Below are 14129 nucleotides of genomic sequence, written 5' to 3' on the forward strand. Positions count from 1 at the left end.
CGCCGCGTCCGTCGCTGGAAACCTTCCGTGCTGCCCCGGACACAGAGTTCCGCCCCGCGGGCGGCGAGCTCAAGAGTGACAAAAACCCTCCCGAATCACCCCAAAGTCGTGGGCGTGGGCTGCAGCACCCGTGGCCGATGGAGCTACTCTGACTCGGGGCGGGGAGGGGAGAAGACCTCACTCAAGGGCGAGGACGTGCAGAAATAGCCACGGGCCTCTTCCCCCCTCAGCCGTTCCATCCCTGCCATCGCTCCTGTGCCTGCATTCCAGGCGCGAGGCGGTGAAATCCACCATACGCGTCTCTAAAACGGGAGAATGGCAGCGGCTGGTGGCGATTATCGCTGGCAAGCACCCCTTAGGCACACCGGGTTGTGGGACAATGGAGTCAAAACCTTCCTGCAGGTGTAGAGCAGGTGTGTGTGGTGGTGTGTGGGAAGAAGCGACTCTGCTGTGTCAGACTTCCTCGGGGTGCCGGGCTTAACCCCTTCAGGGGTTTGCTTCCATGGAAATGAGCGACACGGCGAGAGGTCGTGCCAGAGGCAGTTCAGATCGGATATTGGGGAAAATTTCTTCTTGGAAAGGGTGGTCAAGCATTGGAACAGGCTGCTCAGGGAAAGTGGGATCACTGTCCCTGGGAGTGTTCACAAAAAGATGTAGATGTGGCAGATAAGGATGGGGTGATGTGATGCCCTGGCAGTGCTGGAATAATGGGTGGAATCGATGATCTTAGAGGCCTTTCCCATCCGGAATGATCCCATCACTCTAGGACTGTGTGCTCCGAGCCAGTGGCTGGGCCGTGTGACGGCGAGCCAGCAGCAGTGTTTATGGGAAACGGATTTAATAGTGTAGTCAGGAAAAGTTCCTGGTAAAATTAAAATGGATGGGTCAGGCAGAGGGTTCTGGGCAGCCTGACACAGGGATGGTACCTGTGACACTCTGGCTTTGGTGTGGTCTGGCTTTCATCAGTATTCAGAATTGATTTGCCCTTTTCTGGGCAGGGACCCAGCACAGCCAAGAGTGCGCTAGTTAGGATAGTGAAGGGGTATGAACCCAGGATTCCCCTCTGGTTTCAGCAGAAATCCCTTTTGATAAAGACACATGAGCTGTCAGCATGGTCAGCTGGAATCTGTCCTTGCTTTTCTTTACCCCACTACTCCCTCTCCTCCCCCACTTTGCCATGTGTGTGTGGGGGTGTTGCACTTGAGGGGTGTAACTGGGCTATTTTTGGTGTTCACACCCAAAACTGTGATCCAGAAACTTACCAGTAGCTTTCATACGCATTCCTTGTCCTGAATTTACTTCTTGTCCTTTAAAGAAGTAGCCACATAGTGTGTCCAGAAATGCATCTCCCAAGTTTACAGTCCTACTGACATTCCCTCTGAAGCTGGGTAGTCATCTCTGCTATCACAGTGATCACTACATCTTTTTGCTCTCTCCCTGGCATCAAGAACAGCATCAGGGATGTTGCAAAATTTCATACAGATGTGTTTTCTAATGGAGTCCATTATGCTGCTGCTCTGACAGAGACCTTTATAGCAGGAGAAACAAAGGGTCTAAAAATGATAAAGGTGTTGGTCCCAATTTCTGAGCACTGTGGCAACCCTACAGTGGTGCTAACCTGACCAAAAGTCCACAGGAAATAGCAAAATTGTATTTCCCCCATTTTAGAGATCTAGAATCAAGGCACATTGTAAGATCAAGTAACTTGCCAAGCCATGGCAGATATTCCCAGGCAGAAAAGACGGCTCTCTTGATCCTAGAGAGCCTTGTTGCTGTAGCATGATGATTTTCTCATGTACCATCCTGCACAGCTGAGGTGATACAGGATTTCCTGCACCAGTAACTTGGAAGTAATACACAGGGGCACAGATTTCTGAGAGAAAAGTTTCAGTTATGTACTTCTCCCATTTTTATCATGATGCAAAATCAACCTGTTGTTGTTGTTGTCTTGTTGGGGTTTTTTAACATTTTGTTTTGTTTTGTTTTTTTTTTTTAGTTGCATGCAGATTGTCATGGTGCTAAAGAGGCATGAACTCGTCAGGTTTGTGTGTGTAAGGGGCAGTGGGTGTAGCAAGGTGGCTGCAGCTCTGAGTGCAATCAGATGGCAAACTGCCTGCTCTAATCAGTGGGACAAGAATTCAAGTGGCTCCTGAACACAGCAGTAAATGGCTTTCTGCACAGCAGTGGAAATGGCTGCCACTTTTTTTTGGAGGAAAGGAAGAGCACCCATTACAAAAAGCTTTCCCACCAGTCTGCTGCCTTGGGTAGTCCTTGGAACTTCAGGAAGTGGAAACACCACTTTTGAACTGTCAGCCTTCACAGAGAGGTCACCTGGTTTCACCTGATCAGTTTGGAGGATCTCTCCAACTTTGCAATGAAATTGGAAAAAAACAAAAAAGAGGGGGTGGGAGTGCAGCCAGCTGATGTTTAGCAGTGAATGCTGCAAGCAAACATGCAGCTGGGCTGACAATTATCATTCATATAGCTCTCTAATTGCTGAAATTGTTTCTGGTGTAGTGCATAGTCCTGCTCCTCAGCTCAGGTACAACTAAGACCTTGTTGTGAAGGAGGACAGGTGGTGCTATAAACTCTATTTTTCTTGTGGCAAAAATGGCACTTTGTATAAATAAAAGGAAAAAAAAAGATAATGTGAGAAGTGTAAACTTATCTAGGAATCTTCCAGCTCATCCTTCCCCAAAAAAATCCCACAAAAAAAACCCCAAAAACCAAAACAGAACCAAAATGAAACCAAACCAAAACAACAACAAAACACCAAACAAACAAAAACCAAACAATCAAAACCAACCAACCAAACAAAAATAAGTAGAACACTACATTGTTCATCATGGTAAGATCTTTGTATAGAAAGGTTTTACCTTAGGGTAATAAGCACTTAGCAGTGTATTAGTGCTTTTCTTAAATCTCCTGCAGACTTAATTTCCCCTACAAACTAAAAATGCAACTCATCCCAGTATCTGTCTCAAGAATTATAGATGTTAATGTATTTTGGGCTAATAGGAGTTTTCTGTCACTTTTTTGGTTTTTGAATTGGATTTGAGATAAAAAAGAAGGCAGGGTTGTAGTTGGCAGTGAATATATTTTAGATCATTAGTTATCTCAGAAGGACAAGATGTAATTTATTTTAAAGCAGTTTTCAGAATTTAAAATGATCCATCAAAAGGCAGTAGAAGTTAAAATTTGCATAAAAAATCTGCAGGAGAAATTGATGCCAGTTCAGCCTAAAGGCAGAATGGCCTTGCTAAAACCCTAAGTAGATAAAACAGGAGAAGAAAACACATTTCAGAGATATATTCATATATTTAATGAGGTTACCCTGCACAAAGTCCACAGTATTTTATTGCAGAGGGTAGCTTGGAGCAATGAAAATAACATCCAAAGCCTCATTAGAAAGCATTTACCATATGGCCAGCTTTGTCTTCTGTGTATCCTACACCAACTCACCACACTGTTATGTGTCTTACATGCTGAGATCTGTACATTCTGAAGGAGATTTCCAATTGATTTTTCAATACCATGAAGGTATCTTTCCAAGTACTTGAGGGCTGCTACGGAATTGCTGACTCATATCAACCACTGATAATGATTTGTTTTTAAGTAAGAGCATTGATAATCTGGATTGTGTGAAGTAAACAGAAAGATCTGCAGCAGCAAGGGTTCTAAAGACACTTATATAGACCATGTACACACGTGAAAATGACTGATGGTTTATATAGCTCAGCATACAATAGCCTGTTGATCTCTGCATTTTACTTGATGCCACATTATAGAAGCACCTTGTAACACCTCTGGAAATGAAGAGCTCTAACTGCCCCATTCTATGTAACCATTGACACTTCAAAAATTAGTTTAGTCAAAGATCACATGTACCAGAAGGACAATTTATCTGATTCCTAATTTTTCTTGCTGAAAGCTTTCTTTTATTCAGTCTGGGAAATTATAAAGAAAAGGCTGAACTTCTCCTCAAATGTGCATGACATCCCTTAATTCAGGTCCCCGGGTGATGTAATACTCTTTACATGGTGAGAGCACCATCATGCCTCTGAGGAAGGATCTCAAATCACTTTTCAAGTATTAAAGTCCCCCAGTACTATTGCAAGATATTTATGATACATGGCAGTGACCTTCATTTTACAGAGGAGGAATGTGAGGTGCAGAACATTTCAAAATCTTGGGCAAGAAAACAAAATGAGATACTGGAGGAGGAAAGAACACAGAGTCATTGATTTTTCAGTCTTGTGCTTTAACAGCTAGAAAATGCTCCTCCTGAGAACAGGGAAGGAAGAGAATAGGGGGGGAGGTGGGAATAAGAAACTAGAGGTGTTGTATGTAAGAATTAAGAGTCATTGGCAGAATGGTGTATGACATAAGGGGAGATCACAGCAGTTTCCAGATGAAATACACTCACAGAGGGAGAGACGTACAGCCTGACAGGGTAAGCTCTCAAATGAAGTGTCAGCCATTACATGGAAATGTGGATTTGAGATCTATCAGTTTGGACATCTCCAGACAATTTATCCCCATGACCAAGAAATATTGGCTGCTGCTCAGTATCTGATCAGCTGAAGAAATCTTTGCAAGCAAGTGTGAATGATGGCACTGCAGGATAGAGATGGGGCAGAACTGAATATGCTGGGAGGCAGCCCCATACGTCTTGGCTATCCCACTGCCTTCATTTAAGAGTACAAAATCATCCATCAAAGCTGATCCTATGGAAGTTACCTCTAAAGGAGAATCAGGGAGCTCAACAATGTTACCTGCAAACTCATTTAAAACTACGTATTTCTTAACCAAAACCTCTTGCTCACAGGTGAAGGTTTCCAAAATATTCAACAATATTTTGGCCCCAAACAGCTTCTTCAGGAACTAGCAACAAGAATGTTTTCAATTCAGTGGGAGTACAACTTATCCAAAGTTGTGCCTTTTGGACAATCCCACAGAGATTATTTTTTGTCAAATTTTCTCCTTAGTTTTTAACAAGTCACATCCTTCAAACACAGAAAATACTGATCAAATTTCTTCTCTTACATACTAAATATTTCAATAGACAGTGCAATCCACCACCATTCTGCTCTTGTGCATCCTCTTTTATTTAAAAAAAAAGATGGCTTTAATATTCTTTTGGTAAAAAACAATTCTATCACACATGGGTGATCTGTGTGAGGATGAAGTTTCAAATCACTGCTTGTCACAAAATCAGGCCATGCTAAATTTCATTTGGAAAATGTGCCTCCCAGAGTTGGATACTGCACGTGAGATTTAAAAACACAAATGAAACAAAATAAGAATTCCCAAACAGAAGAGCTAATAAAATTGGATAGCCAAAATACATCCTGTTTGAAAGCCAGCCAGACATTTTGAATTAAGTTGGCATGTTTTAAGACATGCAGTCCTGATGGATCATGCTTTCCAAGCCAGATCCCTTTACAGCTATGGTCTGAACACTTTGGAACAGCTGGATTTGTCAGGCTTTTCAAAAGTTACTATTACACAGATTGAGTGGGCTGGTTTGGGTGTCCATGTTACATTAGAAATGCCCATGCTTCAGGTCAGGCATCTCTTGAAACACTTTATTACCCTTCCCTTGGAATATGGAAGTTGAAAGCAGGCAGCCTTGTGGTAGAGAGAGAAATAAAGACAACTGCAAAACTGTGTTGTTTTTATTTTAAACATGCAAAATACAGTTCATGCATCTGCAATTTTGAAAAATCTCTCAGTTCATAGCAGATTAAACCAAAGACATTTTGGCTATCGACTCTCAATAAATATTTCAAAATGCTTTACAGTGTAAATATAAGAAATTTAGCAAAATTTCAACAAACCTGTATAAAAACCAGATACAGATAACTTTTTATTTCAAGGCAACATGCTGTAATGTAAAGAGTTCACTTTTTTTTTCTGGATTTTTTTTCTCATAAAAAGATTTCAACAATACAACCGCTTAACAGATTTAAGCCTTTAGGCTACACATGCAAAAAAAAAAAAAAAAAAAAAAAAAAAAAAAAAAAAAAAAAAAAAAAAAAAAGTATTTTAGTTAAAAATCACCAAAACGTGCTAATTTTTTGTTTCATTTTTTAAATACAGTAGTTGTAGACAGTAGCATTTTTCTTTTTTAATTTTGTAAAAGAGTGCAGGCAGGTTCATGGAGCTAGTGTCCTGGAAGACTCGTACTCTGACATACATTTTGGTTTTATCCCTTTGCCATTGTAATAGTCCACGACTTGGTTTGGAACTTCAGCCAAAACGCTTTTTGCTAGAGCAGCTGGGGATGCCTGCAGGAAATGGTAGAAAACACAAGCATTAACCTGGCTCTCTGCTAGAAGTGCCATGGGTTTTAGAGGCATTGGTGCCATGAGATCAAGGGAGGAAGTATGGTACAGAAATGGAAGGCAAAATAGACTTAAAGTGAATCACACTGTTGCTGGAAACTAATTTTATGAGTCAGTTTGGGTATGGAGCTGTAGCTGCCTCAAAGTACACTAAAGCTAAAAATGCTCTGTGTGACTTCAGGTCCATTTGGACTATTTTAAGTTCAGGGCAACAGAACTTCCCTGCACTCTGGGAGAGCCCCATATCACAATAAAAAGCTGCAAAGACTTCATTCATCAGTGTTCAGCAAGGGACCCCACAGAGCTCCAAGCTGAACATGACTGGACAGCACTGTGAAAGGGAGGCCTTCATCACCATTCTATTCCTCAGAATCTGGCATGATGTTTTAATGGCTGGGAAAGTTTTTAATTCAATAAAAAATACTTTGTGTTTATTGGAATTAAATCATGGTTACAAGAAAGCTTCAATCCTAGGCTTGGTGGAGGCTTTAGAGCTCTTCCTGCAATGTAAAAATGGCAGGTGTCCACCAGACTAAGAACTGACCCTGAAAGGTAGGGACAGATATAGAGATGGCCACTGGCTTTCACCCCAGGCAGGGAGGAGGGCTCCCCCTCAGTGCAGTGAGAAACCCTGCCCTCCATCAGCCACACAGAGTCACTGCCTCACACCCTGAAATGCTTCATTTTAAGCAGAGGGGCCTGTGGATGTGGGCAGTCATTACCTGCATGTGTTGCATGGACATTCCTCAGCCCCTGAAGTCAGCAGTGACAAAGCTGGACTCATTCTCCCATGCAACCTCTTGCCCCATGTTTTGGATTTTCTTTTTTTTAAGGGTTTGGGTAGAGCTGGTTTCAAGTCCTCAGGAGCCAGCCTTCTTGGCCATGTTTCCTTTGAGCCCACCACAAAAATGCAGTAAAAATGCAAACACTTAAATGTCCTTTTGAGGGGTTTGAATTGATGTATTTATCTCCAGAGGGTGCAGACTGCATCTCAGATGATGCATGGGAACTCAACTGGTGGCTGGATCACATTTCTTCTGCACATCAAGTACTTTTTCCAAAATTAATGAACACTTTCCTCCTCTCTGTCTGGAGTGTTATCAGCCAAGCTGCAAAACTCCCATGTCACAAAGCAGTTGTATTGACTATTTTTTTACCTACTCTGTTTCATGGAGTGGCATCCTTATTCTTAGAGAGTCTTAAAACTTGGCTTACATAGAATGTAAATTGTAATCTATTTGTAGGCACACTAATCCAAGGGTGAAGAAAACTCCAGACTATTAGAAATTCCAGTATCAAATATTATAATACTTCAAATACAAAGATAATGCTGGCAAAACCAGTAACAGTTGGGTTTTTTTTTTTCCCTGTATTTTTGCATTTTGACTCATGTATGGGATTAGTAACAAATAATATTAACTGCTGTGACACTTATATCAAAATATTTGTGCAGTCAAAAAAGCCTGGAACACTTCTGCATGAAAAAACTGGCAAAGCATAGAGCATACTTTATGTGTCAGTGCAGTAAGTGTTCTAAGGTGTTACACAGTAACAGAACCCATTCACTTTAATCCTTAAAAGGGAAATGCATGGTTTTCCAGAGTTGCCCTATTCTTGCCTAAACCTGTTTTATAGATTCATGAAATGATTTGGGTTTGAAGGGACCTTAAAGTTCATCTAAAATAATCAGAACTAAAATAATCAGAAAATACGCCTTGGAATCACACAAATGGCTGATTTCTACAATACTATTGAAAATTACTGTTTTTTTAAATCCCCTTCCCAGTGTGTCAAAGCTGTACATACCTTAGCCTGCCTCTGTGCTATCTTACCAAAAATACAACCCTACAGAGAGGTAAAAACAGGGAGTGGGGGAAGTGCCCTGAGCCAGTGCTGCACACACAAGCTGTAGCAATCTGGAAACTTCACTCTGCTCTGTCTTTAAAAAGGCTAGACAGAGAGCATTCTTGCCCAGCCATCAGCTTCTCTGGATCTGTGTAGTTCACATGGTCTGAACTTTGGGCCAACAGCACTCACTGCATCATCCTCCCTCCACCACTTCTCTCTTCTGATGCCACACCCAATCCTCCTGCAGGAAGGGTCAGCCCTTCAGAACAGGCTCTGGCAGGGCTCAGATGCACAGCTGAATCACTGCCACTTCAGGAGCTCTCAACTGAAAAGCCTTTTATTGAGGTTCAGGCAAAAACATTTACTGTGCCCACATGCTCACAGGCAATATGTGCCTCATTCAGGATTGCCCTGGGGTAGCTGGCTCAACCCATACTTCAGTCTGAGCATGGGCAACTGTTGCTTTACTGAGTTTCATCATGCCAGTGATGTCTTGGTCCTGGGGCTCTTTCTAGCAGGGAACATCCCAAAAAATAGGCTTGGGGTTGGTTTCCTCTCTGATGATTTGGACCATCTGTACCTTACATACTTTTTGTGGTGGTAAAGCACTCTCATTTGTGAATCACATGGTGCAAAGCAGCATTTTCATCAGTGAGAATTACACTCAGTAGCTTCTAAGATAAAACACAGACCCAGTTCATCAGTGTTGTGAAAAGATTGCCTTTGCTGGGTCTTTACCACAGATGGGACATTAAATTAATGTTTTACTGTAACATTTTCTCCACTGCTTGAAGAGCATTCTAGCAATAAGCACCTCAGATGAATAGTTATCAGTTGATAACAACAGCTATCAGCTGATACACAACAGTCAGATCAGTCAGCAGCAGGAAAATAATCCCCTGTGATTCCATAATTGGTGTGTATTACAAATGACTATTGGTTCAGTTCTATAGCTTCACAATGCTTATCCTTTAACTAGAATGCATAGAGCAAAACATTGCTCCTTGCAGTGATTATGAGCTGTGTTTTCCTCACTCCTTTGTGATGTATGTTATTAAGAGATAGCTGTTAACCTTTGTCATTAAATACAAGGCAGAATGGAATACAATCTACCTGTGGCATCAGATTTGTGCCCAGTAAATATATCATACATCCCAAAGGCAGAAAATTTCATTTATTAAAATATGACTGTGAATGCATTGAGGTAGGTGATTCTCTTCAACTGCGTTTCAGTGATGGGGCATCACTGTTTTACAGTTTCAGGTGAAGGACATTCACATTTCAGGGGTGGTGATGATTACAGAGAGAAAAAAGTCATTTGGAATCAGGGAAAATATGTTTCCTTTGTTTGTTATGTTCCCCTTTAGCAAATGGCATATGTCACCCACTATACAATGGGACATGTTTTAAGTGTTAATAGATACCTTGATTTTATTAAGCCTCTACAATTACAGGATTTGCCAAGTGTCACTACAGTTGCTATTATTATTTTGATGGCTTCAAAGATACTCCTTAAAGAGAGAGACAAAGAGCTTAGATGTTTTACTGAAGTACTTCTGCTGCACTGTATTGTGTAGGAGATGAAACCCCTATACTAGAGCCTGCGGTCTACACTGAGTCTTAAGCCAGTAAAACATTGATGTGGGTATAAGATTTTAGGTATGTGAATAACTAATTGAAATGTGTTAAATGCCTGTGTTAGTGCTGTGCAAGCTCAGAACCTTCTCTGAAGTCAAACTCATAAAATAAAAGTGATTTGTTCTATAGTTATTTTTACAACTTCTTTCTCCCCCCTTCCATTTTCTCAAAGGGAAAGGTTTTGCACAGATTATTTTTGATCTCTTTGGATAGATATGAGATTTTGAGTTCCAAGCTGACCTGAGAATAGAAGTAATAAGAAAAAATATTGCTTGAGTTGACTCCAGGGGAGTTTGGTTTACTCTTCTAGCACAAAAAGAAATATATGCTCATGCATAACTTTTTCTTCTCTCCTTTTGTCATTAACAGATATAATATGGATTTAGGAATTAATAAATACTTGATTTATCAGAAAAACCTATGAACCTTACACAATTTGATTTTTAATCTTTCTAAAATAGATCTTTCAACTTTTTTTTCTACTTAATAAATTAACACAAGGTGCATTGACAAAAGGAATGGGATTTTTACCTAAACATGTATTTTCCTTATAACTGTCAAAAATAATATACTGATGTATGTAAATTCTTCTGTTTGGTCAGCACTGATCTGACAAAAATCTCCCAAATGGGTTAAATCTGCATTTCCTCTGTGGGGAAAAATAAATTTGAATCAAAACATCACACTCATTTCTCCTATGAAAAATTATTTCACTAGCTGATGTATGGTCTTTTGTTAGTGCTAAATAAGCAAGGAAGATGTGAATGTCACTTTGTTGAAAGAGAGAGATTATTTGGGATATGACAATAAAGAAATTCAACCAGAAGTGACTATTTTTATGAACACTCATCCATTACACTGACATTTGTTGAAAAGCTGAAAGATCACAATAAACAGACTAAATATCAGGTTGCATAAGCTATATTAACTTTTCTGATAGAGCAAATGCAAATCTATCTCTATACCTATATTATCTTTGCTACTGAAAGAGGGAGAAAAATATCACTATTTAACAGGAAGAATACATAAAGATTGCTTTCCTCTCCCAATACCAGGGAAGTTAATCTAAATCAGCTAAAAAGAATATATACTTATCATTTGACCAGTGCTGGCAATAACAATGCCACAGATTCAGTCACAAGTTAACATCAGGGGCACAATTTATTTAAAGCCCAGAACTGCAACTGTCAGCATAAATCTATTAAATCCAGGATGGTTTTAGCTTCATTATTAAAAAAAAAAAAAAAAAAAAAAAAAAAAGACACTAAAATAACAAATGTAGCTGGCTTTGCCAGTTCCTTGCAGGAACATGTTTTCACCTAATTAAAAGTAGCTCTCCCACTAGCCCATAAATAACTCAGCTCTGGACACTTTTCCAATGACTACAGTGCAGCACTACACACTTGTGATTATGTGCTGAAGGAATCACAAGCTCTGAGGTGGTTGTGCTCATACTTTGATTCAGCAGGTAGGTGGCTGTGTGCCCCTGCCAGCACAGAAATGTGTGTGGCTTCAACTCAGTAGTCAATCTGCAGCTATGTGGCATGGTTGCACCAAACTAATAGCATAAGGTGAGTTTTCCCTCCTGTGTGCATCCATGGCTTACATAAAGCTAAAAGGAAAATAAGGAACAAGTTTGTTTCTCTTGCTCCTCAGTAGAGTTTGTGAAAGTAAGAAGTGTGTCTAGATCTAAAGCAAATAGTGCAAAATTGCATTTCGAAATCAGAAATAAAGAACAACCCTTGCAAAGAGAAAAATGAAAGGATTTTGGAAGTAGCAAACAGAAAAAAAAAGCTCATGTGGTGACAAAAATCCCAGAAAAACTAAAAGAGAAGCTAAATTTAAAAAGAAATGTAAGCAGTGCAAACCATATGCAGATCAAAACCAGCCCAGAGTTGAGAACTTGGCTGTGACATATCCAAATCTAAGGATCTCTAGTGTATGGGAGCAGATTGAAAAGAGCAGTCTCATGAGGAGAATGAGTCAGTTGCACTGTGAGGTAAAGAAATTCTCAAATTGAATACTGAGGATATCCTTCCTAGATAGAGCAAAAAAACAGCCTTGAGAACCAAATAAATGTAACAAAAGTGAGAGGAAAGAAGAGAGAGAATGATGGAAAAAGGGAAGGAAAGGGATGGGATCAGCATTGCAGAGGAACATAATGCATGTCTCCATATGGAGGAAAAGGGCTCTGAAAAACCCCTCTGGGTGTGGGAAAGCTCCTTCTGCTGGTGAATGCTGTGCCTACCCTGCTGCTGAAAAGTCCCTGGAACAGATGGTACAGTGTAGGCCAGGTGACTGAGAAGAAAAGTTCATGACCAAAGCTTTACTTTAGATTTGGCAATTTAATGCTGGTTCTGTTCCTTTCTTTCCTACAGAGTGTCTTCTACACCACACTGGCTTCAGTCAGGAACAGCTGGCTGAGGGCAGAGGGAAGCTCCCAGTAATGCCACTTTCTTGCCAGTGTTCTTGTACAGAATTTGGGAAAGGGTTTGGTGGTAACCAGGATGATGTGGGTGGATTGCCCTGCATTTGAGAACTCAGGGACCAAACCTCAATAAAGAAAAAGCCTCCTGGGGAACGCTGTGAGGACAAATTCAAAGCCATTTCATCTGCCTGTGGAAATGAAGGAATGGAAAGCAGAATACAGTAGTCCTACTAGAACAGATGCAAAAGAGAATGGAAAACAGACACCATGAAAAATCAGGCAGGGAAAGTACCAAATCAAATCAAGGAGAAAGTGGAAGCAAGGACTGGCACCACAAAAAGCACAGGGATTGTGCCTCATCTCTTCCTTTCCCACCCTCACCAGCTCACTAATGGAGCACACTCCAATTCCTTTTTTTTCCCTCTATTTCTGACACAATAATGCCACAGACTTACTCAACACTTCACACATACGCAGAGTTAAGCCCAGCCTCATGAATCATTCACCATACCCATTCACCCTTCTGTGGCAAGGATGGAAAAACCAGCTTACATGTTTGAAGTTCCTAAACGGCACAAACTGGACAATGTCTCGAAGCACAGGCTCTCCCTTGGGAGACCTCAGGATGCCGTCATCGCCGTCCAGCATCTGCATGTCGCTGAAATCAGCGTTGCCCACCCCGACGATGATGACGGACATGGGGAGGTGGGAGGCGTGGACGATGGCCTCTCTGGTGTCAGCCATGTCTGTGATGACGCCGTCCGTCAGGATCAGCAGGATGAAGTATTGCTGAAGGTGTTGGACAAGCAGTGAAAAATTATGGCATTGGTTAGTAGTCCAAAGCTGCTTAACCTTTGAAGTTAAAAAGTATAAAAGTGTTTCTGGTAACTCACTCATGGATCTTTTTAGAGAGAAAAGAGCCTTTGTATTGACTATAGAGAATTTTCCATTCCAAGCTCCTCAGCTTGGAACTAATTTCTCTTCTGCAGAGTAAAGGGGTCCCTGAGGAGAGCAAGGCAGGAATATATCCATCTTCATACTCTTCATACAGAGCCCTGAAGAGAGGTTTTCTCATTCTCTAGTGGACAGCAAGCAATTTGGTAAGCTTGTAATTTCTTTCCCAAATCTCCAAAGCCCACTGAACTGGGAGCATGAGCTATGACATGGTAATGGTGAAGATTGGCTCTTACTTGGATCCTTTATTAATTGTTGGACAGCTGGAATAATTTATAAGAAATTTATAGTGCATTAATAGGAAAAGTGAACAAATCATAGGATTTGGTCACTCTGCATGAGCAATGCCAACACACTAAACATTAATAATATTTATGTCTATACAGTGGTATAAACTCAAAGTGTTCCAATCATCTTGTCCTGCCACAAATAAAACAAAACATGCAGGGAGAAAACTTCTTCTTGAACACTCATACTATAAATTGTTTTTCAGATAGAAATGGGAAAGCTTAGGTATAAAATGAAGGAACTTATTCAGTAAGGCATATTAGATCAAAAACAGCACTGGGAATAGAATAAGCCACTTTATAGGACCTTAATCCACCTTTAGGATTAGGTGAGTATGGAAATTCAAACAGAGCAATTCCCCATTTTAGGACTGGGACCCCAAATACCATCAAAGTTCTGAAAACAACAGTGGAATCACAGAATCATGGAATGATTTGGACTGGAAGGGACCTTAAAGATCATGTAGGCTGAACAGATGATGAAGTAGGGACACGTTCCATGAGACCAGGTTGCTCAGAGCTCCATCCAACCTGTCCTTGAACACTTCCAGGGATGGGGTAACGTTAGCTTCTTCAGGCAACCTGTTCCAGTGTCACACCACTCTCACAGAAAAGAGTGTTTTTCTA

At 40.8% G+C, this 14129-nt stretch overlaps 1 protein-coding gene across 2 annotated transcripts in view; it reads right to left on the minus strand.

Annotated features, from left to right (window-relative positions):
• Positions 1 to 6081: 6081 nt before the first annotated feature.
• CPNE4 (copine 4) overlaps positions 6082 to 14129 on the minus strand; it is a 226138-nt gene continuing 218090 nt past the window's right edge. For both annotated transcript variants that reach the window (XM_018909658.3, XM_030238078.2), the window contains 2 exons: positions 12814 to 13050; positions 6082 to 6290 (listed from right to left, as the gene is read on the minus strand). In XM_018909658.3, coding sequence (XP_018765203.1) covers positions 6159 to 6290; positions 12814 to 13050 — 369 coding nt within the window. In that variant the 3' untranslated portion in view covers positions 6082 to 6158. The remainder of the gene's footprint in view (positions 6291 to 12813; positions 13051 to 14129) is intronic.

This window comes from Serinus canaria, chromosome 2 (assembly GCF_022539315.1).
Source record: "Serinus canaria isolate serCan28SL12 chromosome 2, serCan2020, whole genome shotgun sequence".
Taxonomy (NCBI): domain Eukaryota; kingdom Metazoa; phylum Chordata; class Aves; order Passeriformes; family Fringillidae; genus Serinus; species Serinus canaria.